At 38.2% G+C, this 26225-nt stretch overlaps 1 protein-coding gene across 4 annotated transcripts in view; it reads right to left on the bottom strand.

Moving 5' to 3' along the window:
* PPP1R9A (protein phosphatase 1 regulatory subunit 9A) overlaps positions 1-11955 on the bottom strand; it is a 327421-nt gene extending 315466 nt beyond the window's left edge. For all 4 annotated transcript variants that reach the window (XM_049715130.1, XM_049715131.1, XM_049715132.1 and 1 more), the window contains exons 1-2: positions 11851-11955; positions 8504-10120 (exon numbers count right to left, since the gene is read on the bottom strand). In XM_049715130.1, coding sequence (XP_049571087.1) covers positions 8504-9898 — 1395 coding nt within the window. In that variant the 5' untranslated portion in view covers positions 9899-10120; positions 11851-11955. The remainder of the gene's footprint in view (positions 1-8503; positions 10121-11850) is intronic.
* Between the last annotated feature and the right edge of the window lie 14270 nt (positions 11956-26225).

The raw sequence follows: 26225 nt of genomic DNA, 5'->3' as shown, positions 1-26225 counted from the left end.
TACTATGTGTCCCAACCTAGCCCACTGTATTTCATCTGGCACAGAAAATAATGTGGAAGATTAGCTTTCCCCAGAACAAAACTCATTCATTATCTGACTTAAAAAAAGAGAGAAAGAGGATAACATGTCTGTGAGCCGATGCTTTTAAAACCACTTTTCTTCACACATAAATATATATGGAATAGTTTTGACTGTACAAACTCTTTTTTTAGTCCCTCTGAAATATATTAAATAAGCAACAAGACTTTGGTCCTCCTAAAATATAAAATTTCCAAATATCTTTATATACTCTGCCTATTTCATTGTCCTTTTTGTAAGGATAGGGGCCTGAGAAAGAGAGAGCAAGTTTGGCTAAAAAATTGGGAATCGTGCAAAAGGTTATCAATGTCTCAATCATGTTGAACAGTGCTGTGAAGCTATTTCCAGAACAACAGTGAGTGAAGCAATTAATATGTCAGCAACTATATTACAAAACATTTCTTTCTTTATTTGTAGGTTCCTCAGCAAGGTATTTCAATATATAGTTCAAGCCACACTTTCAAAAGTCGAGTTGCTCTAAAAGCCACTTTATCAAAATGTACTCCATTGGATTTAACCTTTTAATCATCTTAAAGTTTCTACTATAATCTACAGCATATATAACATTCCCAAGAGCAATTTAATATAACTTCTTCATTTTGAAATTTCAACAAAAGATGTTCAAATTTTTCCCTTTGAAATAACGGCACAAATATTTATGATAATGGTACTGTACAAATATGTTTAAGAGATAATGAAGATAACAAGAGGTTAAAGCTTAGAAGAGGTCTTAGTGATAAACTACAAGTAAGAGAGCCTCAATTACGAATAAGAAAACCAAAGCCTCAAGACGTAGGTTTGTCCAAGTTTACAGAATATCAAGAAACTTTTGGTGTTACTTTCATTATCAATTAATATTTAACAGTGATGTATATAATATACTTTAGTTGACAATGTGCAATAAATTAAATAAGTGCCTGCCCAAAATGACTTATCTCATACACAGTTATATTATAGATAATAGCAAGTATGGCATATAAAATCTATATTGAAGTACTGAAGGAGGAGGAGAATTTTTAAAATAAAGAGTGAAGTCTGTCCATGAACAATTCCAATCAACATAAAAGAATAATGAAAGCAAGAACATAAGAGCAGTAGGATGGAAATAAGCATCAGGTCATTACAAAAGGGCAAGGGTCTCCGCATGCTAGAAAAGACCAATGTAAAGATGAAAATTGGCATTAGCGCTTTTGTGCCTTTAAAGATACACTATGCTGAAGCAATCACTTAGCTTCATCAACAGCAATTTCAGATTATGTGAAGAAAAGTGCAGTGTCCCAAGGTAGGGAGTGATTCTAACCATCCTCTTTGCCCCGTACACTAGTCTTCTTCAGTTAACAAATATGCTCATCCCTTTCTGGATCCTGCTGTTACTTCAGCTTCCTGTCTTCTTTCTCTCCATGAACTGCATTAACAGGCAGGCAGCATTTGTTGTCCCCACATTGCCACTTCATCTTAAGACCATGTCACCATACCAAAATTCCTTTATCCTTGCTCTCTAGACCTTCCTAAGGTCTGCTGCCCTCATGGTATCTTAAATTTTAACATATCTCACGCCATACTCATTGCGTCTCCTACACTCCCTTTAAAAAGCATGCCCCGGATCCCATTTATATGAACTGTCCAGAAAAGGCAAATCCACAGAGACAGAAACTAGATTAGTGTTTGCCAGAAGACGTGGGAAGAAGGGGAATTAGGAGTGACTGCTAACAGGCACAGGGTTTCTTTCTAGGGTGATGGAAATATTCTAGAATTAGATAATAGTGCTGGATGCACAACATAGTGAATATACTGAAAACTGCTGAATTGTACACTTGAAGATGGTGAATTTTATGTTATTTGAATTTTATCTTAATAGAAAATTGCAAATTAAAAACATGAAAATAAGTAAATATAAGAGCGCGCACGCACACGCACACACACACAACATGTCCCTCCTTCTAACTTTCCTTTTGCCTTGAAAAATAATAAACTCCCCATAAGTGGAATTATTCAAGCAGAAGCTGAATGATCATCTGTCAGCAATGTGCTATTGAAGGGCTAACTGAAGTGATTGGGGCAATTACACTAGATTACCCTTAAGTATTTCTCATCTTTAGTTTCTATGTCACAAACCAAGAGGAAGAAATTAGAACCAGGGAAATTTTCTTAAGTGACCAGAAAGAAAAAATATGAAGCATTACTTGAAAAGTATTCTCCTATTCAAAATGAAAACTGTAGAATATAATAAAGCAAAAGAACAAAAATGAAATAGATCCAAAAAGAGCATAGGAAATTAAGAAAAAATAGTAAATAAATTAGATAACAGCACAAAAATCAATAAATGATATTCAGAGTTTAACATAACAATATTTGTTTTGTTTATACAGAATTTATCCTGTATCTAACTGTATTTTTCTATAGAAATTCTGAAGCCTTTTTCTTTTTGAGTGGTGAAGAAGATGTTAGAAAAAAATCTAATGCAGACGAGATTTAAATCAAATTACTGCTGACTGGCATGTGACTGGATTAATAAAGTAAACAATGTATGGATCACATAATAGAAAGTTATTTTCCCCCAAATTCAGCCTCTTGTCTTTAAAGTCCATTACCCCAACACTAGCATCCTTTGTGAGGAAATTTAGAGGGGAATAAAAAATATTGTTGATGACACAAAAAGCAAGAAACTTTAAATCTTTCTACTACAAATAAATGCCGGCAAACATCTATAATAGTCTGCTGTAGAAAAGAATCTCTTTTAAATACTAAATGACCAATGTTCAGTGAAAAAAAAAAAGAGGTAGACCCACGCGGTATTCATTCAATAACTATTCATTATTTGATTTTACACAGTACATTAAAATATTTGACTTATTTACCTGGTTATAAACCATCAAATTTTAAAAGGAAGTTCAATTTAAATGTTATCCAAATAAAAGCAAGCTATATAAGATGATGATGCTTATACTCTCTCTAGAAGTTTTTAAATTTAGGCTTCCAAAAGAATGAGAGAAATGGAATTTCTGAGTCTATCAAGAACTTCCTACTCCTGTCCTTTTATAATTAAAAACTTGGACCACTGCGCTTCCCTGGTGGCGCAGTGGATAAGAATCTGCCTGCTAATACAGGGGACACAGGTTCAATCCCTGGTCCGGGAAGATCCCACGTGCCGCGGATCAACTAAGCCCATGCGCCACCACTACTGAGCCTGCGCTCTAGAGCTCAGAAGCCACAACTACTGAAGCCCACGCACCTAGAGCCCGTGCTCCACAACAAGAGAAGCCACTGCAATGAGAGGCCCACGCACCGCAACGAAGAGTAGTCCCTGCTTGCCGCAACTGGAGAAAAGCCCGCGCAGCAACGAAGACCCAACGCAGCCAAAAATAAATAAATAAATAAATAATTTTTTTAAAAAACAAAAAAAACCACTTAGACCACACAAAGAGTCCAAGATATGACTTTTTAATGACCCAAACTCCTTATGAATTTAGGGCTCATAATCCACTTTGGTATCCAGAAACAGAGTGCTTCATGCACTTCACAAATTTACACCTGTTTCATCTTCAAAGAATATGATCCCATACAACCAGCTACAGCAGACCCATCTGTAAAGCAAATCTGTTAAGTGAGCTTCCCCAACATTTCGTTACAAGCCCCTTTCAGAAGCCAGAAGATTATACTTCAAAATCATACTGCAAATAGTGACCAGCAGCATCAGCACCAACTTGAGAGCTTGTTAGAAATGCAAAATCTCACCCCGGACCTACTGTTTGAGAGTTTGCTATATTCCTTGAGAATATTAAATTCTGTTATAAAGGTCAAGAAAACAAATGGAATGGATGAAACTCTAAGAAGTGATAATCACTGATGGTAAGTGAGCTAATACTCAGAGACTCAGTTAAGTATAGATAATGAGAGCTTGTAAGGCCAAGACAAAAGTTACAAGATATTGTTAAAAATAGGTAAGTTAGTAACCTGTAAGACATTCCAAAGTAGGAAATATTGTGGAACAAACAAGAGATTTACTTGTAGATAGAAAGGGGTGGAAAGACCAAGTCATTACCATACCATCTCTGCTCTGACAGGTATGCCATCTCCATATCGGCCACCCAGTATGATCCTATTCTGGGACCCACAGGTGCTCTAACCAAGAAATGCAAACAACGCCCATGGCTCATCAGCAGGCAAACTGGCAAAGCTACAGCTGTATCTAAGTGTACTTGTCCCCACTCTCTTCCATACAGCAAGTATGTATCCCAGGAAGTACGATGCCAAGGGCATCATGAGTCTGTGGAGTTCTTGCTCAAATATCAACTCTAGTCCTCATAACCACACCATCAATGGCAAAGGCTGATACAAAAGAGAGAGGGACAGGACACATGAATTTTGTGTACCCAGGACTCAGGTAGTGTGGTCCTTCCTTCCAATCTCTTTTGCACCTTAAGTGTGTTAATTTACCCCTCACTGCTTTCCTCTTGCTTCTGGCTGTGTGCTTTAAACTAATTTGATAAATCGTGTGATTCAAGCATTTAAATTTGGTTGCTGAGCCTATCTATTCCATACCTCCAGGATAGCTGGGAGTGTACCTGGAGGCTAACCACTGCATCAAGGTAATTTCCTACAAAACAACTACTGAATAAGAAATATGCATTTTAAAAGGTCCCCAGGTGATTGATATGGAAATTCAAGTTTAGAAGCACTGAGCAGGACTGTTAGAAAGAGAACGCTGCACAAAGACAGAAATTTGGATTTCAGAACTACGCTCAGAACACCATCCTGAATAAAAGGCCTCGTGTACCCCCTGACAATAACTCAGAGCCCCAAAAGAGGGAGAGAATGCTAAGAAACCCATTTTCAACAACTATCATGTAAGTCTCAGAGAAGCATTGCTGCCCTTGGTGACTCTCCTTTGAACACCAGCTCTGTAAAGCTCGAGGCAACTTGAGAAAACACACAGAAGAGTATAGCATTATGTATCCCAACATTAACCCAGCAATTTCATTTTGCTGGGAATTAGGAAAATAACCTTTTTAAGATATGCTATGTTTCAAGAACACCAATCCAAAGGACATAAGGCTACCAAAAACAGAAAAAGAGTCATGACTTCCTTAATAAGATTGCAGTGATGATCTTAGAAAGATCATCCAAGAACAGAGTTGAGCAGAATGACCTAAGAAGTGACCTTAATGGGCTGTACACCTCCCACCGACCACCGGTTCCTGACTTGATCAGCTCCAGTCATTTTATGTATTTATTACATTTGCATTGTTCCTGACACATAGTAAGGGCTCAATAAATGTTCTGAATTAATAGAAAAAAATAATTTTAAATGTCACCCTTTCTATCTTTGATTTATCTAAGACAAATTTAATTCAATTCCTTCGTTCTGAGAAATTCCTGAGAATGAAGGTATAATTCCACATCTCAAATTAGCATCTTCCTAACACTCCCTCATTCCATATCTCGAAGTTGGATTTTACATTTTCTATTATTAATTCCATTCTAACTTTCCATGACACTATGAAACACATTAACCTATCCATTAAGAAACAATCTGACCATTTCTAAAAGTCACCAAAAATTATACATAAGGGATATACTACACAGGAAAGATCAGCTATTATTTTGATATTTTTCTAGGTTCAGATTTAAGACATCTTAGGGAAATATCTATTTAAAACATCCATAGAAGAACTGAAATAGAAACTGAGGACATTGTTTCACACACACAAGATCTAAGACAAAAGACCAAAAGTGTTGAGAATGTTTACTCTAGTGAAGAATAAGATGAGACTATTGGGAAAAGAATGTAAAAGTTCTAAAAATCATTTCTGTAAGGAATATGCTCCCTATTACTTCTAAAATAGGGAATGTGTTTAAGTTTCAAAGGAAAAGATTTAAGTTGGAAATCATAACTTCCATTCCATAAATATATATTTATAAAAAGAATAAGGAAACACACATAGGGAATGGCTGAGTGTATTCCCTTCCAAATGATCTACCAAATCCTGTTCACTCCATGCATTTAGTATAGCCAAGAACAGTTAAAGTACTCATAGGACATTAGACACTTCAGCACAGGTTTTCACACTGTGTTTCATGGGTTTTAAATACCATGTGTTTAAGAACTGAATCTACAAGCTCACAGAGGAAAGAGGGAACCTTATAGATTTTTGTGTCCTCTGCAGCTAACAGCATGAGAATAGACATATGATAAGCCTTCAATAAACACTTACTGAATTTAATTATTACCACTCTCTGAGGCAAAAATCTTAACTGGAGAATAATCTGAACACTACCATCATCACCAGTAGAAAAGTAGCACTCAAAATTTCCACTTACATGTTAAACAATGGGAACAAGAAAGAGTAATTGTCTTATTCATCACAAAGGGCTAAGAATGAATCTTCTGTTTGCAAACTTAATCCACTCCAACTAGTACTGTTAACTGCCCACTAAAACGCAGCACATTAGCTTTCATAAATCTGATGCTTGATCCATATTCTTAATGAAATGTGTTGAACTTAAATGTACGCAATCTAGTTCATTCCTTGTTACGTGAAATACACAGTCTATTACGTGAAAATTCAGAGGCAAAATGCTTATTGTTATAAATGGCAGAAAAAAAAATCACTTCAATTTCAAAGTATCACACCCAAAACCTGGTTTGTTCACAAAAGAGCATCCAAATTTCAATGATAAATCCTTTAAAATCCATTAAACCTATTACTATGCAGTTACATATTGTGCAGCATAGGACCCAAATACAAGGCTGGTGCCCCATTTGGTTGCCAAATTTTCATAAACTGCTATCCCCCATTAGGGACTCAGCCACTGGTTTTAACAAACTCCCTGAAGAGTTCATTTCAGTTATTCCTGCCTTGCTCAATGCATAACAATTTAATCTTATTGCTTTCTTCCTCAGGGGTAAAAAGATGATGTTCCAAGGGGAGCACCTGCAAAGCGGATGTAAAAGATGAAATTTAGAAGCTGGCTGGATAGGCCTGAGGGAAAGGCAACTCTAAAGAGAGTACCTACCATTGGGGGGTAGGGGAGAGAATGACAAAGGAAGGTGGGAAAGGGCAGCGGAAGAAACTTAGCTTACTTAGAAACTAGATTCACAACTCCAGTAGTTATTTCAAACATAGTTTAACTTGACATGGCCCATTCTGACCCAGAACTTTTGCTTTACACTATGAAAGAAAAGTTTGCCTGCTAACACCAGTAAATAATTTCATAGATTATAGTTTATTTCATACTTACAGAAAGGTCATATTTATCTTTGCTAGGTAAATTATGTATCTTAAAGCCTTATATGAAAGTTTCATAAGATGGAAATAACAATAGACAGTGACTTTAGATTTTGAGGAGAAAATTTAAGAAGATACCAGATCTAATTCCAAATCTATCATATATACACACTGTGTAAGCTAAAAGCCCCTAGAAAGTGGTTTCAAACTACATATTCTGCCACGACAACCCCCCAGATTCCCCTAGGAGGGCATGCCAGCATCTTGGGGCTGAGCCGATGGACAAGTACACTTTGAAAAAGCACTCCAGGAGATTCTGATACTCAACCAAACACCTCCTGTCCCACTGCCATTATCAGCTAATAATGTTTCACCACCCGCTGCGGATGTACTTTGTGCTATTCTTCTATTCCAAATGTTAACTAAGTGAAGTCATTAGAATAGAGCGCCTGAATTCAATTGGCATTTATCCAGATTTTAAGAGGTAAAAATAAATCCATGAATGGCAAATCAATTTAACATCTTTTCACACAATTTCATTTTAAAGCCATATAACAAATTCTGAACTCAAAGCTACTTAGAGTCATAGCTTTCCAATTAAAGTATTTAAGTCCGCTAACGTATTTCTACGAATCCAACATTCACTACCAAGTAGCAATACAAAAAAAAAGTTCCAACATTCCTCACAATCCACTTACACTTAAGTAAGGGATAACTCGGATTTTTTAAGCAAGTAAATAAAGAATATTATTTCAAGGTTATCATAACTCTCCCTTTGTACATTATACCTCATATCCTACAGTGTATCGATTCAGATAATTTTATTATTCATGGGTAATTTCAAGTAAAACTAGTTAAAGAAGTAATTCTATTTCAAACTAACACTCCTGGTTTTCAGTGTTCATATTATTCATACACCCATCCATTGGAATGTCTCTCAAAATCCCCAAACTTCTTCAACTTCAGTATTACTCAGTACTGGTTTATACAACTATAAAGCACATCAGGAAATAATATCTCTCAAACTCCAAACTTTTAAAATCACCTGACAACGTGTGTATATCAACAACCTTGAATTCTTTATAGCTGTCAAAGCTAGTCTACATACAGTCAGGCCCAAATACTAAAAAACAAACAAACAAACAAACAAAAAACTTAGAAAAAACTTCAAAAACAAACTGAGAAAACATACTTACCTTAATTGGAGCACTACTAAACTTAATTTTCCTATTTGCCGGGATGTCTTCTTCTTCTGGCAATCCAACGATTTCTGAGTATTCCATATCAGGTTGATAGTAATTGTTTTCATCACTATCTTCCTGCTCATCCTGTTCAGTGCCTGTTTCTCCCCAGTCTGAATTATACCTGGATCTCACCCTATATATATTATAGTCACTGTGCATGTAAACATGGGAGCTCCCAAAATTATTTGAATCTTCGAATACTTCCTTTCCACAACTGAATCTAGATGCATCAGCAGAGGTAAAATCACCACCTGCAAGTTCTTTCTTCTGTTGCATTGCTGCCTCACTCCCAACCAAATGAGCTTCTGTGTCTTCTGAAGGTTCGTTTTGTGGTGAAGGGATTTCAGGCTCTGTAACTGCCTTGTTTTCAGCACAAGGTCCTTCAGGAATGTCTCTGTCAATTCTGTCAGGAGTCTCTTGGTTAGATGTGGAGTCCTCGGCTTCCTTGCTCTGCTGTGCCTCTTCACTGGGCACTGAAGCTAGAGAGGTACTTTTCGAAGCCACTTCTAGTACTGGAGTTGTATTACTCTTCCGAGCATCCTCTGCATCGTCACTGTGTTTGCTTGGAGGAGACCAAGAATTAGAATCCTTAAGGTGCCCGAAGGTGTCAAGATTTGTAACAGTAACCGACGGTAAATTCAGGGGATAATGCCCAGTCACTGAGTATGCACTGTTCTCAGCCTTCTCAGAAATGATGGCACTGGGGGAATCGGTGTTCTCCAATACTGCACTCAGTTGACTCACAGTTGGGGAGACAGCCTCCGTCCGGGAGCTAAGGCTGTCCAAGGAATCAGTACTGCCTCTGTTGGACTTAGAACCACCCCATTCATCCTGAGGTTCACTCCCTCCAGTTTTCTCCTTCTTTGGGGAATAGCGGTTGTTCTGTCCTGATTCATGCACACTTCTCTCAAACATCTTGCGAGTTTCTGTGAACTTAGAATATGAAGGGCCATCGTACATTGTGTCAAATCTACTAATTCGTTCTGAAACAGAGGACTCCAACTTAACAACTGAGCCATCTGTTTTTTCCAGAAATTCTTTGGGCTTCATTCGCCTCTGAGGGGATGAAGATCCACCTTTCCCCCTTGTTTTGGCAATGACTGCAGCATTCTCACTGGGTTCCATACCCATCTGCATAAATAGATTTTTAATTCTGTTGACATTGGAGCCATATTTCCTTCCCCTGCTCTGCTGGGATCCCTCACCTTCTTTTGTTTTTTGTTCCCCATCTGACTTGGGTTTGTCAAAGGTACTTTTCAGTGCCTGGAACTCAGTTCTATATGCATTCCTGTGAGGAGAGGCACTTCTGAGAGTGGTACGTTCACCTGAAGACTCGGTTTTCAACATTTTTACTTCAGGGGTGAAAAGCCAGTGTTCATAATGATCAGGAAAAAAAAAACAAAAAAAACCCACAAAACACCTCTCTTCTCTAATCACCAGTATCTGGTCAAGAAAAAGTACCTCTCAAATGGCATACTGTGTCAGTGATCCTCCCAACAGGTGTATTAGGAAATTATGCAGTCAAGAGTTACACAAAATGGCTTTTTCAAAGCAAGACTAGAGGTTCATCTGTAATAGAAAAGAACGAATTTCTGAATTCATTTACTTATTTGAATTTACGGTTAGTCAACTATTATACATTTTTTTTTCCAAAGTGGCTTGGCCACATGTCAAATAAGAAGAAATTACATATTGAAATGGGAATTTCAAAGCCAAGAATTTAAAAGTTATAACTCTGGTCTTTGGTAACAAAACTGTTTCAAACATAACTTGAGATCCCTACCAAAATCACACACATACACACATACAAGTGACACATAAGTACACTTCAAAGCAATACTTTAGCCCAAGTTTTGGTTGGTTTTGTGAATGACCTTAAAAGAAACCAGCAGTTCCTAGATCTTTAAGAAATCATCAAACTGTCCAGAAAAATGAAATTCACTTGAGATTCTCCACATCAGGTAGAACTTATTCTTTCTATACAAGCACAATTGAAAGTTCAGAATCTGTTTACAAACTCCAAAACGTGTCTACAGAGGCTTATTTCATTCTTTCTGGTCCAATATTCTCATCTACAGCATCCCCAAAACAACACTAGTGCAATTTCAGACCAAAACAAACAGAAGAAAGTTCTTAAATGGCAGTAAGTTTCACTCTAAGTTCAGAACCACATCAAATATTTGGAAGTTTCCTAAGAGTGAACATTACTAATTATAGAGTGGGATACAGGATATCATGGGAATAAATGTATGAGAACGTGAGGATCAGAAAATAAAGGACCATGAAACCTCTTTTCATAGCCCTGATTTGTTTATTACACTTGCCTCTAACTTACTACAAGCTCAGAATACAACGCAATACGTGCTGGCTGGTCTCCTCTAGCCCACAGCTGTATTTCACATCAATATGCCAGCAAGCAAATACTTCAAGATCCGCTGAGGAGCAGATGTTGTAGTTCTAAAGATTTTTCATTTTGTTTTTGTTTTGTTTTTTAATATTAGGCGGAGCCCTATCACCCTCACGCACCATCAGACGAGGAAGCACACACTTTCACTTAAACCGTCTCCAGACTCGGCTCGTGGCCCAGCACGCATGCATGGCCCATGCAGACAAACAAGAAAGGCTTCAGAGTGTGGTGCCTGTTTTTTTTGTCAAGCTTCGACAATCTCCTTCTACCCTGACATTTGTTTAAGCCATACACACCCTCCCCTCCCCCCAACACCCCCCCCACTCCCTCCCCCGCCAATTCGAACCCGAAGGGGCGGGGGGCGGGGGCGCTGGGGCCGCCGGGGTATTCAAAACCTGCCCTCACAAAAGACAAACATAAATAACACCAACTTGAGAGACAGCCGATTCCCGAGCCTGGTTCGGGACGCAATCCCTCGGCCCCGGGCAGGGGCAGGGCCGGGAGAGCAGGTGACGCCAAGCGCTATGGTAGGAGGTCGCTGTCTAGCTTTGTGCCAAGAAGCACCTGAAGTCCTAACACATTGGCTGCGGCTCCCGGCGGCTGCCAGGCGGATCCCAGTGTGGCATGGGGAGAGCCGAGCTCCCCGTCCACATTAAAAAAAGAAGAAGAAAAAAAATTACGGGGTAATACTAATAAATCCCTTTGTTTTTCCTCCCAGTGTGCCAGGAAACAATAGATCCCACCGATACTGCCTCCGATCCTCAACCTAACGCTCCCCAACCGCAGCCCTCCCCCACCCTCAGCCTGCAACTCAGCCTTTGTACATCCCGATTTTTTCCTCCTCATCTCCACCCTCCCCAGCTCCTCGCCCCGCGCACATCCTCCCCCTTACCCGAGCGGGAGCCGCCGCCGGTGGGGAGGGTCAGGCGGCCGCGGCTCCCACCCCCGCCTCCGAGGCGCCCCCCGCCCCACGGTGGCCGCGGCTCGGCTCGGCGCCGGCCCGCTCGCTGCCCCTCCACCCGCTCCTCCCGGCGCAGCGCGATGGGCGGCTGCGGCGGCCGCTTCCACGCGCGCCGCGGCCCCCCACGCGCGCCCGGCCCGCGGCGGGCGGCCCCGGGAGGCGCGCTGCGCTCCCTAACGCCATTGCGGGCGGGCGGCGGCCCGGGCCCCGACGAACTCGCACACTCGGGCCGACCTGGGGAGGGGGTCCCAGCCCGGGCAGGGGCTTCGCCCACGTGCGGTCGCCCGCGCCGGGCCGTTTGGCTGGCGGCGTAGCGGGGGTGTAACGGGGGAGAGGCCGCGGGGGTGAGGAAGGCCCGGGGTAACAGGTGCCTCACCTCGGCTGATGGGATTAACTCTAGGGCCGCAGAGAGAGGGAGCCCGGCAGCAAAATCCCAGGAGAGGGAGAGAGAGGGAGCCTCTGGCGGCCAACGGAGGGCGAAAAGCACCGGCCCGAGGCGAGGCCGCCCCACCCCCTCGGCCGTGGGCGAGGGGGCCCTCGGGCCTGGGGCAAATCCTGCCCTTCAGCTCGGGTCCTGGTTTCGCGAGAACTGGGTTCTTGGGCTGTCTGTTGCTGGGGCCCCACGAAGTCTGCCGTTAACTCCGTGACCCCAGGGCATCCAAGACCTTGGGCCACGCTCCTGGCAGGGAAGGCCGGCACCTAGGCCCAGATCCAGAGTGGCCTCCACTCCTCCGCTTAGGCCACTTGTACTTCGCCTAATACCCACCTTAACCTTCCGCTGCTAAAAGGAAAGAGGTGAGGAAATCTTCTGACTTTCTTATCAGGAAAGAGCTTTTCAGACTCCCCTTTTATAAATGCTCAGTTACCCCCTCCTTTCCCCATCAAAAATTTCGGAAGTGTTACAGCCTTACTGCAAAATATAAAACCAATCATAACCGTCAATATAGACCTTTAAACCAACTCTCAAAAAAACTGTTGAGTAGAAACTTTTAAGGATAATTTTTCAAGAAGGTAAAAATATACTCTAACAGAAATGTAAAATGAAGCTGTGTCAAAAATGTTATTTGACTCATCAGTTAGGGAGGGAACACCAAAATATTGCAACCCATCCAAATGAGAATGTGAAGAGCAAAGCTTTATGGAAAATCAGAAAAGAGGCAAAACTGGTTAATAAGGCACTGAAATGTAATATTTTGAATTATCTCCTATACAGGGCAGTGATAACTGTATCTCTAAGGAACAAAATAATTTTGCATATGTATAGATGAGAACCATTTACAGTATCGTTAAGTTTCTAGGGCTTATAGAGTCGTAAAAAGTCAAAGGCAGGCAAAGGTGCAAACTACTGTAGAACCATGAAACTCCAGAGTCCTTTAGATAACATCCAGCATTCCACTGAAAGGACACTCAATAATCTTTTGCCCATTTCAAAGTCTTACAGGAGTTTTTCCAACAGAGCTATTATTATTTACATTTTACAGATGGGAAAACTGAGCTTTAGGTTTTGTAACTTACCTATAGCTTTATCGCTAGTAAATGATTATGGTTGCATACGAACTCCGGCAAGTCTATACACAGAATTTATACTCTGGAAGCAAAATCTTTTCTTGCTTAATTTCAAAAGAGCTTTGTAGCTGCTCAATTCTATGTATCTCTTACTTTGAACAGTGGAATTTTTTCTTCAAGCCTCACCAAATTCTGGGTGCTTTCCCAAGAAATTGGTATTCCCTGTCTATGACGTGGATGTCACTTCTATGAGCATAAACAGATGTAACAGGCAATGTGAGGGGGCTTGTGGTTCCAGTCTCCACTTTTGGAAAGAACATTTGTGTTGTCTGGGGTAATTAGGTGGAAAAGTTCCTGTCATTTATTTGCAGTATGGAAACCATGTTTTTTAGGAGAATAACCTAAATAAATGCAGGAACCTAATCACTACAGTTCTATCTGTAGAAGAGGGGGCAGAGTTGGCAACAAAACCAGTCTTACACCTCTTTACAAAAAGATGATTCATACAGAAAAGCAGCCTAAAGAATTTGGTTGGTTTAGGTTTCACTTTTTTTTTAATGTGAACCTTCTGGAAAAATTCATACTGAAGGGATGAATGACAGAGGTTTTTTTTTTTAACTATTTTTTAAAATTTATTTAATTTATTTTATTTTTGGCTGCATTGGGTCCTCATTGCTGCCCGCGGGCTTTCTCTAGTTGCCGTGAGCGGGGGCAACTCTTGGTTTTGGCACACGGGCTTCTCATTGCGGTGGCTTCTCTTGTTGCGGAGCACGGGCTCTAGGCACGCGGGCTTCAGTAGTTGTGGCACGCAGGCTTAGTAGTTGTGGCTCGCGGGCTCTAGAGCGCAGGCTCAGTAGTTGAGGCACACGGGCTTAGTTGCTCTGTGGCATGTGGGATCTTCCCAGTCCAGGGCTCGAACCCATGTCCCCTGCATTGGCAGACGGATTCTTAACCACTGTGTCACCAGGGAAGTCCAATGACAGAGTTTTAAAAACATAATTTTTCATAATTTCAGATTCCTGGATTGTCCATAACCTACCTTCCATTTCTAACACTTACCTGAGTGTTTGAAGGGACTGCTAGACCAGTAGTAATTAACCCAATACATGTGGTTATTTAACTTTAACTCAAATACAATTTAAAATTAAGTTCCTTAGTCCCACTAGCCACATTCAAAAGACTCAGTAGCTACCTACTGAACAGTGTAGATACAGAATATTTTCATCACAGAAATTTCTATTGTCAGTGCTGTCTTAGACAACATTTGCACTTCCATAAATTAGGAAAGGTATTTTAACTTTATAAGGATCAAAACTTAGTTCAATAGATCATTAATGTACTGAGGATAAGAGGTCATAAATTTTGCCTGTTCTAATCGAAAAGGGACTGGGGCAGCGTTAGGTGAAGTTTAGTACTGACATGCAAGGCACCCAAAACGCAATGTATTATATTTGGGAAAGAGGGGGATTTTGATTTTCATATGTGATTTATTTTATAAATCATGTAGAATATTGTGGGCTATTACTCTTATTTCCTTTGTAACCAAGAATGGACCATAAGATTAGTCAATAAAAAGTACAAAATGTATTCTACATTGTTTTAGGGGTTTTCTCAATATATTTTTTTCAGTTTTCATAATGGATATTCTGAGTATCTATTCAAATAATTAAATTATTCATATGTGAAAGTGAAATGTTGGGTGTATTTGTGAAATTAAGCCTAAATCAAACCCAAATAAAATTTTAAGACTAGAGAAAATTGACTAAGCTGAGCGTGAAAACTGCCTATCACTCCTTGATTTATAGCATGAAAGCACCTGGTTGATTGCATGTTAACAAGTCCATAAAGGGAGAGAAAAAAATAGAACGAACTTGGAGGTCTCTAGAGTAATTTCTTTATGGAATAGGTGAAGTAATGGAAGATCAATTCCTATAGGTAGTTTTACCCATAACTTTAGCTTAAAAGGATATTTTACTCATACTCCTGTTTCTGTACCAGTACTAATAAGACAAGTGTGTTGACAGTAATGAGGCACTTGTTTACCAGAAGTTTAGTTATAACTGCTTATTTTACGTTTGTAAATATCAGAGTGCTTTGTCATCTTTAGATGTGAATGTTGATATTCTGGCATCTTAAAGGTCCATCTTTTAAAATAACCATCCCTATTTAAGGGTAAAAAATTAAGTATGTACTTTTTAGTCTTACAATATTTCACACACATTTCATTGTACAGGTAAAATATACTTCTGTAAAATAGTGATAGAGTCCTCAGGCTTACATTCAGAATGCATCAGAGATATCTACGAACAGTCTGATTTTGTGATGCTGGTTATAAAATTAGCTTAAATGGATTTTGTAATCTAGAAGGTATAATTTTTGCCTAAATAAACTGATAATGATTCAGCATGACTTTCTACCTACATTCATGGCTAGGGCGTGCCATTGAAAATTTATACCATCATTTTGGTTCATTTCGCATTCTACAATACAGCCAGTATCTTGGCTTTTCAGCCTGAAGTAGGTTCATGATAGGTTTGAATATTTACTTTTAGTTGCTACAAGTAATAAACTATAGAACTTCTTGGGATTTCTTAAAGTCATTTTTAAGTTATTATTAATACATTAGCTCTACAAATGAACCACAGTAGATTTACACAGCACACTTAGGCCAAGGTGATACATCTTCTCTCTTTTCTCTATTTTTACTTTGTTTGGTTGCCCACACAAAACACAGAAAACCAAGAGTTTTATTGCACCAGATCTGTGTGTGATGTTTTTATTACTGTCACTGCTTCTCAGGTTGAAACAATACCTGCTATACCAATTCTTTTTGGTTTTCAGTTTTATAGTGGTGCAAATTGCATGTTGAAAAACAAGTGTTAGGTACTTATCTGTCTCTACAGAAACCCATTTTACTTTCAGCAGATTAGCCCTTCTGGCAGAAGGATTCTAGGAGTGGTACACAACCTGCCAATCCTCTACCCACAAGGTGCACCTGAACTCTGGCATCCTTGCAATTGGCAGGTTGTCTACTCTGCTTCGGAATAATTTATTATTTCAAGACTGAAACAAATAAGAGAGACACAGCGACCCTTCACTGAGAGAACAGTTAGCAAAGTGTCAAAATGAGATTCAAATCGAAAACCTTTTACTGAAATTCATATTCAGTACTTTTTTTACCGTAGAGATGCTAAGCCTAGTTATTGAGCTATATAATAGCGTAGCTCTCTTTTGCACACAGCTGTTGGGGGAAATAGTTGTCTAAAACAGTCTTAATTGTGAAAATATGGGGGAAAAAAAATCAAAGAATAACAAAGGTATCTCAGTAGCTTCTCCATTCCATGGCATTAGCCTTGCTGAATTAATTATTAAAGTAAGTAAATAAACATCCCTGTTTGTCTCCAATTAAACAGGAGGTTTCTGTGATTTTATTTCCATTTCCAGTCTAGTTCTAGTAATAAAACCTCCTTGAGGAGGTCCATTACAGTCCCGCTTTACACAAAATTCAAATTATAACACACTGCATTTTAAGAAAGCTCTAGTATTTAATTTGTAGATGTGGTCATCTGCTTTTAGAAATAATAAAAAATTTCCTCTGAAGTTGTTAGTACATTTTCTATAGGTTCCTAGCCATAATCCTGATGTCCAGCATAGAATCTTGTCAATTACCATTAACACAATAGTTTCAAATAAAGTTTGAAAATATAGATGAATGACTTACATGTTTATACACTATTAAACTTTTGAATTGGGTGAATAACGAACAAGAACTTATCCTAATCAGCGAGCAGATCTTGAGCAACCAACACTCTTGTTCTTGTCCTAGAACGGTTCCCAACGCTGTGATTGTATTTGGAGATGTTGCTGGCTTTAGAGCTAGTTTCTTCTTGATTAAGCCACTACAAAGTTCTTTACTTAACTAGTATCTTTGATTAGATTCTACATGTATATATGGATCACATACTTTCTCAGGTTTTTTTTTCTTGTATTGTTTTTAGAAGAAAAAAGCTTTAAAACTAAAATTATAAGGTGTTAGTTTTCTAAAAATGTATTTATATAAGCTGAAATAAAGCGACCAGTTAGTCTAGAAAATCTTGTGTCTGAATCCTGCTCTTGATTTTTGTTTAGTTGAGCAAAGCACTGTTAAATTCTACATTAATAATTATCTGGCCTACAAGCTAAGTTTTGTTCCTTCATATCACATTACTTTTAAAAGAAAGCCATGGGCACCAACATGGTACATGTCTATGGAAAAAATCAGAATACTACTTATCTCCTTATTGCAGTGTGACAAAACTTGAACAATAATCTAAGCCTCTTCTTTATTTTGTGAATACAGTAACAATAGAGTGAACAGTTGAAAATAGTTTAATACCTAGCTGGGTCCTCAAAGGAAATGGAATTCATATTTATGATTCTGAGAATAGAAACAAACACATTAATGAGAGATGAAATTGAGCTTTATTAATGAAAATTTTAGAAGGGGGTTAAATAGTATAGTTTCAAAAACGAAAACAAGATATTATCTTTGCTAGAAATGTAAATTTGACCTGACGTAGCTTTAAAGGGGAGGAAACTGAATTTTGTGGATTTTTAAAAAATTTTTGCTTTGTTCTAGAAGCTAACAATTTAGTCTGACATTACTTTGTGAAGCCTGAAAACTTTCTTATAATAAATTACATGTATTTGATTACAGTGTGCTATAATATTATTTATGTAAAGTGTACATATTTTGCAAATTCATAAGTTGAGCCCACCTCAAGAGCCTCAGAAAGTAAGCAAGACCAGCAACATAGAACCAAATGATAGACTACCACATGCTCGCCCGAAGGAGAGTTGGCCCAAGGCCAAATGAAGCATTTAGATGCATAGTCGTTTATTATGTGATGTAGTTTTACTTTCTGAAAAGCACATGCACCTTCAAAGGTCTAACACTAGGCATAAAACTGACACTGAGATACCCTCGCATGAGTGCCAACCCAGAAACTTACATATAGGCACATTTTCCAAAATATCTGTACATCATCATCACCTCATTAAAACTGTTTGATCACTTATGTGGGATTTTCGAATCACAAAGTCAATGTATACTATAATGATTTTAATTTTGCTTTAAATGAAATTGTCTCCAGCTATGGAAAATATGACTTCTCTGAAAGATCCTAGCCGTATGTTTGGGTATATAAAACCTAAGAAATATAAGGAACAAAGAATTCATAACTGAGGAATTAATAAAAATACAAAATGTTTCTAATATATTACTATCTTGTAGGTTCTCCATGTAGAAATCAAATACACAATTGATTTTGAAATAGTGATCGGTAGAATTTGACATTATAAAAAGGAAACTGACTTGTATATTACTTAAGTTCAAAAGAAACCAATTATGGTGGCCTATGGAATCGTTATTAAATAAGTTAAGACTCTGTGATGTTCCTTGCTCATAGAAAGTTTGATTTAATTCAAAATATTTCTCTTTGTTAGTATCATATCCACTGACTTCAAACCTTGTGTGAAAATGAGAGTCACCTAGAGTGTTCGATCAGATTCAAATTCCTGGGTTCTACGTCAGCCTTCCTGAATAGGAATCTCTGCGATGGAATCTAGTAAACTCCAAAATGTTCCAAAGGTGATTCTGTTGTACAGCTGGACAGTGGATGGATATTTGGGAAGCACTAACTAGATGTTGTAATGGATACTAGAATCTAGTGAGTTGCTCATGTCTAGCATATACCTGAAGTTCTCACTCCTGAATCACCGTTTGGTGAACCCTGTATAGCAGGGTTGTCATATATGTGGGGAAGCTTCTGAGACCATGAATAGGAAGTATCAGAAACCATGATAGCCCCATCTTCCCTGTTACATTTTTGGTTATGGAGGTCTACTCCTGGCTTTTTGGTTAAGATGATAGTGACAGCCATTGCTTTATAGTTGCTATCCTTATTAGCTCTCTACAATGATCCAAGTAGGCTAGAAAAACTTATAAATGTGGTACTCACATGTCCACGAATTGAAAAGTCTTCTTGAGTTCTTCTGCTCAAAACTTTGCTGTAACTTCAAGACTATCCAGAAAAATACTCTCTTAGAATGTACTTAAATTTGAGAGTACAGTGATATGTTAGCTACCTTTGTTGAGATTTCAGAAATTTCTCGACCAACTGGTGGATACTTCTCAGAGCCACTGAAATTCTAATTCCACCAGAAAATGGAGAAGTTTTGGAGGCAGCCAAATATCGAGCATGTTGTTAAAAGATCATTTTCCAAAAAGGTGAAATCATGACTCCCATACAGATTTAAAAATGAAAATGTGTTAATGATTTTATTTAATTCATTAATAACAAAACTAATAAGATATTACAACCAGTTCAAGGGAGATTATTTTTTAGACACATATTTATAGATCAGAAATATTGAAATTAATGTCTAAATGAAAGTAAAACTGGCCTCTTCCTCAGTTGGGGAGGGAAGACGAGTAAACCTCCACCTGTCAGAATTTATTGGTCTATAGAGAGGAATTATTTTGCTTTGCTATCAGCTGTCTACACATAGGGCGCTGTTCAAAGATGAAGGAAGACCAGAATCAGATAGCTGAAAGAATGTGATCTAAACAATGCACAGCTTTCCTTGAAGCATAATGTCCTTCTCACAATGCCAGACATCAGGACCTCCACAAGGGTTCTCTTCTTTATTTCCAAACACTTACGTTAACAGTCTTTGACTATAAACAGGAATGTTCATACCAGCATTATTAATAATAGTTCAAATGGGAAAGCAACAAAAATATCCATCAAATGCTGAATAAATAAAGTGTAATGTACCAATACAGTGTAATATATTTGGCAATGAAAAGAAATGAAGTAGTGATACATGCTACAAAATGGATAAAGCTTGAAAACATAGTAAATGAAAGAGGTTAATCACAAAAGGCCACATATTGTATGATTCCATTTACACAAAATGTCCAGAATACGCAAATCCATAGAGATAGAAAGTAGACTGATGCTTACTTAAGGCTGGGACTGGGGGGTTGATGCTGGGGAGTGACAGCTGATGGGTGTGGAGTATCTTTTTGAAGAACAGGAAAATGTTTTAGAGTTATATGGTGGTAGTGGTTGCACAACCCTGTGAATATACCAAAACACACTGAATTGTACACTTTAAAGGGGTCGGCTGTATGACATGTGAATTATCTCAATAAAGCTGTAAAGAAAAAAAAGACAACTTTGACTAATCTATAAAGAAGTCCACAGCCCCATAACCGGTTGCCTAGTCAAGTATGATTCTCATATTTTAAATCAAGTTAACTTCATTCATTAACCTGTAGTCTGTCACTGAATGGTCCTATATATACAGACCAATGGAACAAAATAGAGAACACAGAAATAAACCCTTACATATATGGCCAAATGATCATCAACAAAGGTGCCAAAGATATACAATGTGGAAAGGCTAGTCTCTTGAACAAATGGTGCTGGAAAAACAGAATATAAAGCTGCAAAAGAATTAACTTGGACCCTTATGTTACACCATATATAAAAATTAACTCACAATGGGTTAAAGACATGAAAATAAGACCCAAATCTATAAAACCCCTAGAAGAACACATAGGAAGAGCTTCATGATGTTGGATTTGGCAGTGATTTCTTGAATACGACACTAAAAGCACAGGCAACAAAAGCAAAAGTAGACAAATGGGACAATATTAACTTAAAATGTCTGTGGAGCAAAGGAAACAATCAGTGGAGTGAGAAAACCTACGGTATGGGAGAAAATACTTGCAAACCATATATCTGATAAGAGGTCAATATCCAGAATACATAAGGAACTCCTACAACTAGAAAAAGAAAAAAGTCCTATTTAAAAATGAGCGAAGAACTTGAGTAGACATACCTCCAAAGAAGATACACAAATGGCCAATATATGGCCAAAAAGTATATGAAAAGATGCTCAATATCAGTAATCATCAGAGAAATGCACAATGAGATATTACCTCACACCCATTAGAAGGGACACTATCAAAAAAACCAAAAAAAAAAAAAACCCACAAGAAAATAACGATTATTAGTGAGAATGTAGAGAAATTGAAACTCTCGTGCACTGTTGGTGGGAATATAAAATGGTACAGCTGGTATTGAAAACAGTATGGAGTTTCCTCACACATTTAAACATAGAATTACTATACCCAGTAATCCCACTTCTGGGTATTTACCCAAAAGAGTTGAAAATCAGATCTTGAAGAGTTATTTGCACATCCACATTCACTGCAACATTATTCACAATAGCCAAGATTTGGAAGCAACCTAAATGTCCATCAGCAGAAGAATGAACAAAGAAAATGTAGTATATGCATACAATGGAATATTGTTCAGTCTTTAAAAATGAAGAAAAACATGTCATATGCTACAACATAGATGAAGCTAGTCACCAAAAGACAAATACATCATATTTCCACTTATATGAAATATCTAAAACAGATTCTTAGAAACAGAAAATAGAATGCTGATTGCCAGGGGCAGGGGGAGGAGGGGGAAAAAGAGAAGTTGTTCAATAGATACGGAGTTTCAGTTTTGCAAGTTGAAAAAGTTCTAGAGATCTGTTGCACAATGTGTATACAGTTAATGCTACTATCTTAACTACTGTACACTTTTGAAAAGTCAGTAGCAAGTTTTATGTTATGTGTTTTTGACCACAATAGAAAAAAGTGTTTTTCATTGCTGCAAGGTGAACCTATAACACAGAAAATCAATTTTACATGTATAATAATCCCTGGAGAATCATCGAAATTAAGGTGAATTGGCAGGAGAAGGTAATTCATACACAAGTGTACTTTCCCGGTTTCACATTTTTGACTTCACAGATGCCTCGGAAGGTATGAAAATTGCTTCCGGGCTTCCCTGGTGGCGCAGTGGTTGAGAGTCTGCCTGCCGCTGCAGGGGACGCAGGTTTGTGCCCCGGTCTGGGAGGATCGCACGTGCCGCGGAGCGGCTGGGCGCGTGAGCCATGGCCGCTGAGCCTGCGCGTCCGGAGCCTGTGCTCCGCAACGGGAGAGGCCACAGCAGTGAGAGGCCCGCGTACAGAAAAAAAAAAAAAAGAAAATTGCTTCCTTATTTTTCAGGCACTTTATTACTTAACTGTGTTATAAAATCTAAGTGCCATATACTTTGAAAGTAAATAAATGCTTAAGTTCTTTTAAACCTGACTTTTGTATTTGTAATGGCAGGTCTGACTTCTTTACTGATGCACAACAAAAAGTCAGACAACTGTTTCCTCATGAATCCTGATGCCATTTTGATTCTTCCCATCTGATAAGGAATGATTTTAGCTGTTCCAGACTAACTCAGATTCATCTTTATTCTGATTAATTGGGTGCTGTCAGTTCTCTGGGCCTTCTGCTATGAAGTTAATCCCCTGAACTTGAGCCAGAGAAGACTCCAATTGCTGTTTGAACTCTGGAGTTCCCATATCATTAGGCCTCACCCTTACCCACTTTGAATTCTCTCTCTCTCTCTCTCTCTCTCTCTCTCACTCTCATCATTCTCACCAGCCAAGTGGAAGCTGTATACCTAGTTAGCCATGAACTATAAATAGCAAATACATTTTCATTTCACTTATTCCATGTTAGCCTAAGAAATCAAGTTGAATTTCTTGATTCATTTAAAAAGCAAATTAACAGTACATTTTATTGGTCTAATAAAAAATCAAGCAGCTTGGTTATTGGTCTGAAACTTTATATTTGGTTTCATTAAATGTTTGACAAATTTTAACATATTTATTGTAGATTAGGCTGAAATTCCAAACATGTTAAAACCTTTCCTATTGATTTAGATGTACACTAGTTTATAAAACAAGTGTAAGAAAACCAGTGGTGTGCTGATAAATGTTTAACATCTGGCTCTCCACAGGGATTAGGGAAGCCCTAATTTTCAGTATTTGCCAATTGCCGTGGTATAATGACTCCAACCATGGCCAATTTCAAACTACCAACATACAGTTCCTGAAAATTTAATGGTCAGTTCTCATAGGCCAATAAGACCCAGCTCCAACTCACCACTGAAGAAAACCCACATATTATTAAAAAGAATACATTGACAGGTAATTAGTTACAATAAAATAATTATAGATTTTCTTTAAGAAAATGTTTTACAGTAAGTTTTTGAGCAAAAAATTGTATATACAGTAAAATTTGATCAATATATTATTGCTCAAAGTAAAATATGAGATTAAAAGTGCTTGCTACTATATTTCTATTGTATAAATTCATAAAAGGCATATTTTTTGACAATAGTGAGTTATGTCATTAGCAACAACTTCACATTTATCTAAAAAATACTTTATACTTTTTTCTTCTAAAATACTAAAACACAGGTGGCTGGCATAAGAGAAAAAGATTATCCAGTAAAAGCAAGTCACTGAGAGATTCAAATAGTTAGATTTGAGCCTTAGCTAAATTTTTAATGCTGGTCTGCTCCAAAGGTGTTTCTAATTGTAGGTTTCATTATTATTCAGGTTTGGTGAACCAAGACATCAGGAGATGATTTCTGTTGCAAAGATAGCTTGTTTCTCACAGTTCCCAGGAGGAAGGGCACACCACACCACGCAGGGCCGTGCAGGGAAGTACCACAGTCAGTCAGGAGGCAGAGGGAATGGAAGAAAAAAATTTAAGAGCCTCTGTTGAGTTTTCTATTGGAAGAAACAGGTGAAGCAGGATAAGCGGGTTTATGATTGCCTAGTTTGAATAATTTCAGCAGGCTCTGGGGTGTAAGGGCTGTTTCTAGTCTGGCACATGGCCCTTGGAGGTTTAGGGCTAGGAAACAGTGACCCTGAGTGTGAGAACTCTGTGAGAGCCCAATAAAACGGAGGTTTCAGGGTATGGGCCCCTGATTGGTGGGTTTGCATTTGAAAGGCACTCTCACAGGTGCCTAGGAATTAGCTAGCCTTGGGAGGGGCAGTTCCTCCAGGATCAGCAAGGCCCCAGATGTCAAAGCATCAAAACTACCGAAAATAAAAATGCTTGATTAATACAAACGGAGAAATATACGTAAAATACTTCTATTAATCTTCTAATAATTTTTCCCCTACAGGGGTTATAAGAATTGAGCAATAAGCAATCTAGGACACACTCTTTGGTAGGAGTTTGGAATTAACATATGCTATTTTCCCAAATAAAGACAGATTGATATGCTCTGACAATCAACTAATTGTCAAAGTAGGAAGATTCCTTCTTATAAAAATGAAGGCTGCCGAGGAGGCACATGTTTGGATAGAAAGCCAGACTGCTTCCAACAGAGATGAGCCAAGGGCCTATTTTTAGACAAAGCCAAGATTTTCTTCCAAAAGTAACTCTGTATCTTAGCATATAGATAACTGGATAAAGGAGACCTCAGTGTCCTACTTTATAGAGCGACAGTACGTTGCCATAATTATGTTTGCTTGGGGAATATCTACAGGAGATGATGCATAAAAGAATTTGATAAAGCACCCGTAAAATATCTAATTTTTAAAAATGTAATATTCTAGTAACCTTCCAAGATGCACTAGTTACAAAATACATCCCTAGGGATATTGACTTGATCTCTTATATAGGGTCATTAGATATAAGTTTATCAAATATTGGCAAATATCTGCCCAAAATAATAACTTACATTTCATACTGGTTGCTTAAGCCATTCTTTCTGGGAACGATTTGGGATAATAATTAGTTCATTAACAACAAAAATATTTTATCAGGACCTACAGTACTCACATTCATGTCCCATCAATCAACAATTATTTACTGAACATTTACCATATGGGGGCACTGTGTGAAACACTGGGAACTGTTATCCATAAATTGTACCAAGTTATTCATCAATCTATTAATTAATTAATATTCTTCCTCTGATCTTTGTGATATATATATTATCAACATACAAATTTTAATTTAGCTCTATTTTCTGGGGATTTATGTTTATTGCATAAAGCAAAGTATACCATAAATGAGTATAATAAACACATGTGACCAAATACACAAATATAAATACATATATGTATGTGCACAATTTTAGCTTTGGTTTTCTTGGCCGGTCAGTGCAGTAGCTTCTCAAGTTTAAGGATGGTCAGCAGAAGGGGTGGGAAGCAGCCAAAGGCCAGCCCAGATGGCAAACTGTATCTTGGATTCATCTGTGTAGAGTCTCTAGCCTCTCTGGACCCCATTGTTCCAGTCTGTCAAATGTGGAGGTTGGACTACCTTTGTGACTGACTTCAATGTATTCTGTCATTTACAATCAATTAGGTTCTTTTTGATAACTATGTGTAGCCACCAATATTTAGAGGTAAAGTTGGGCACGACCTGGCTATTAGGTGGGACGTAGTAAAATGAAGGAAATCTTAGACAAAATTCCATCACACATGCACACACATTAGCAAGCAGACACAAGCTCTTCTGTAAACTCAGAAAAGTCCCAATTATTTGTTCTGTTCTTTTTGGCACCCAAACAAGCTCTTTGTATGAAAGCTTCATTTGGGGATACTGTACAATATTATAGCAGCAGGATTCAGCTAACCTTCTTTTAGGAGTCAGAGGGCAAAATTTTAAGTTACAGAATTGAATATAGGGCCAGAAAAATATTGTCTAGAGTGCCATTTATTGCACTTCAAACTTTAATGTACACACAAATCTTGTTCAAGTACAGATCTCGTTAAAAACACAAATCTGGTTTAGTAAGGCTGGAATGGGGCCTGAGATTCTGCATTTGAAACAAAATCCTTCCTTCCTGTTACTGGTGCTGCTAGGCTAGAGCACACTTTGAATATCAAGGATA

Source organism: Orcinus orca, chromosome 9, assembly GCF_937001465.1.
Source record: "Orcinus orca chromosome 9, mOrcOrc1.1, whole genome shotgun sequence".
In the NCBI taxonomy this organism is placed as follows: domain Eukaryota; kingdom Metazoa; phylum Chordata; class Mammalia; order Artiodactyla; family Delphinidae; genus Orcinus; species Orcinus orca.
Note: the sequence above shows the minus strand (reverse complement) of the source record. Positions and strands in the feature narration are given on the sequence as shown.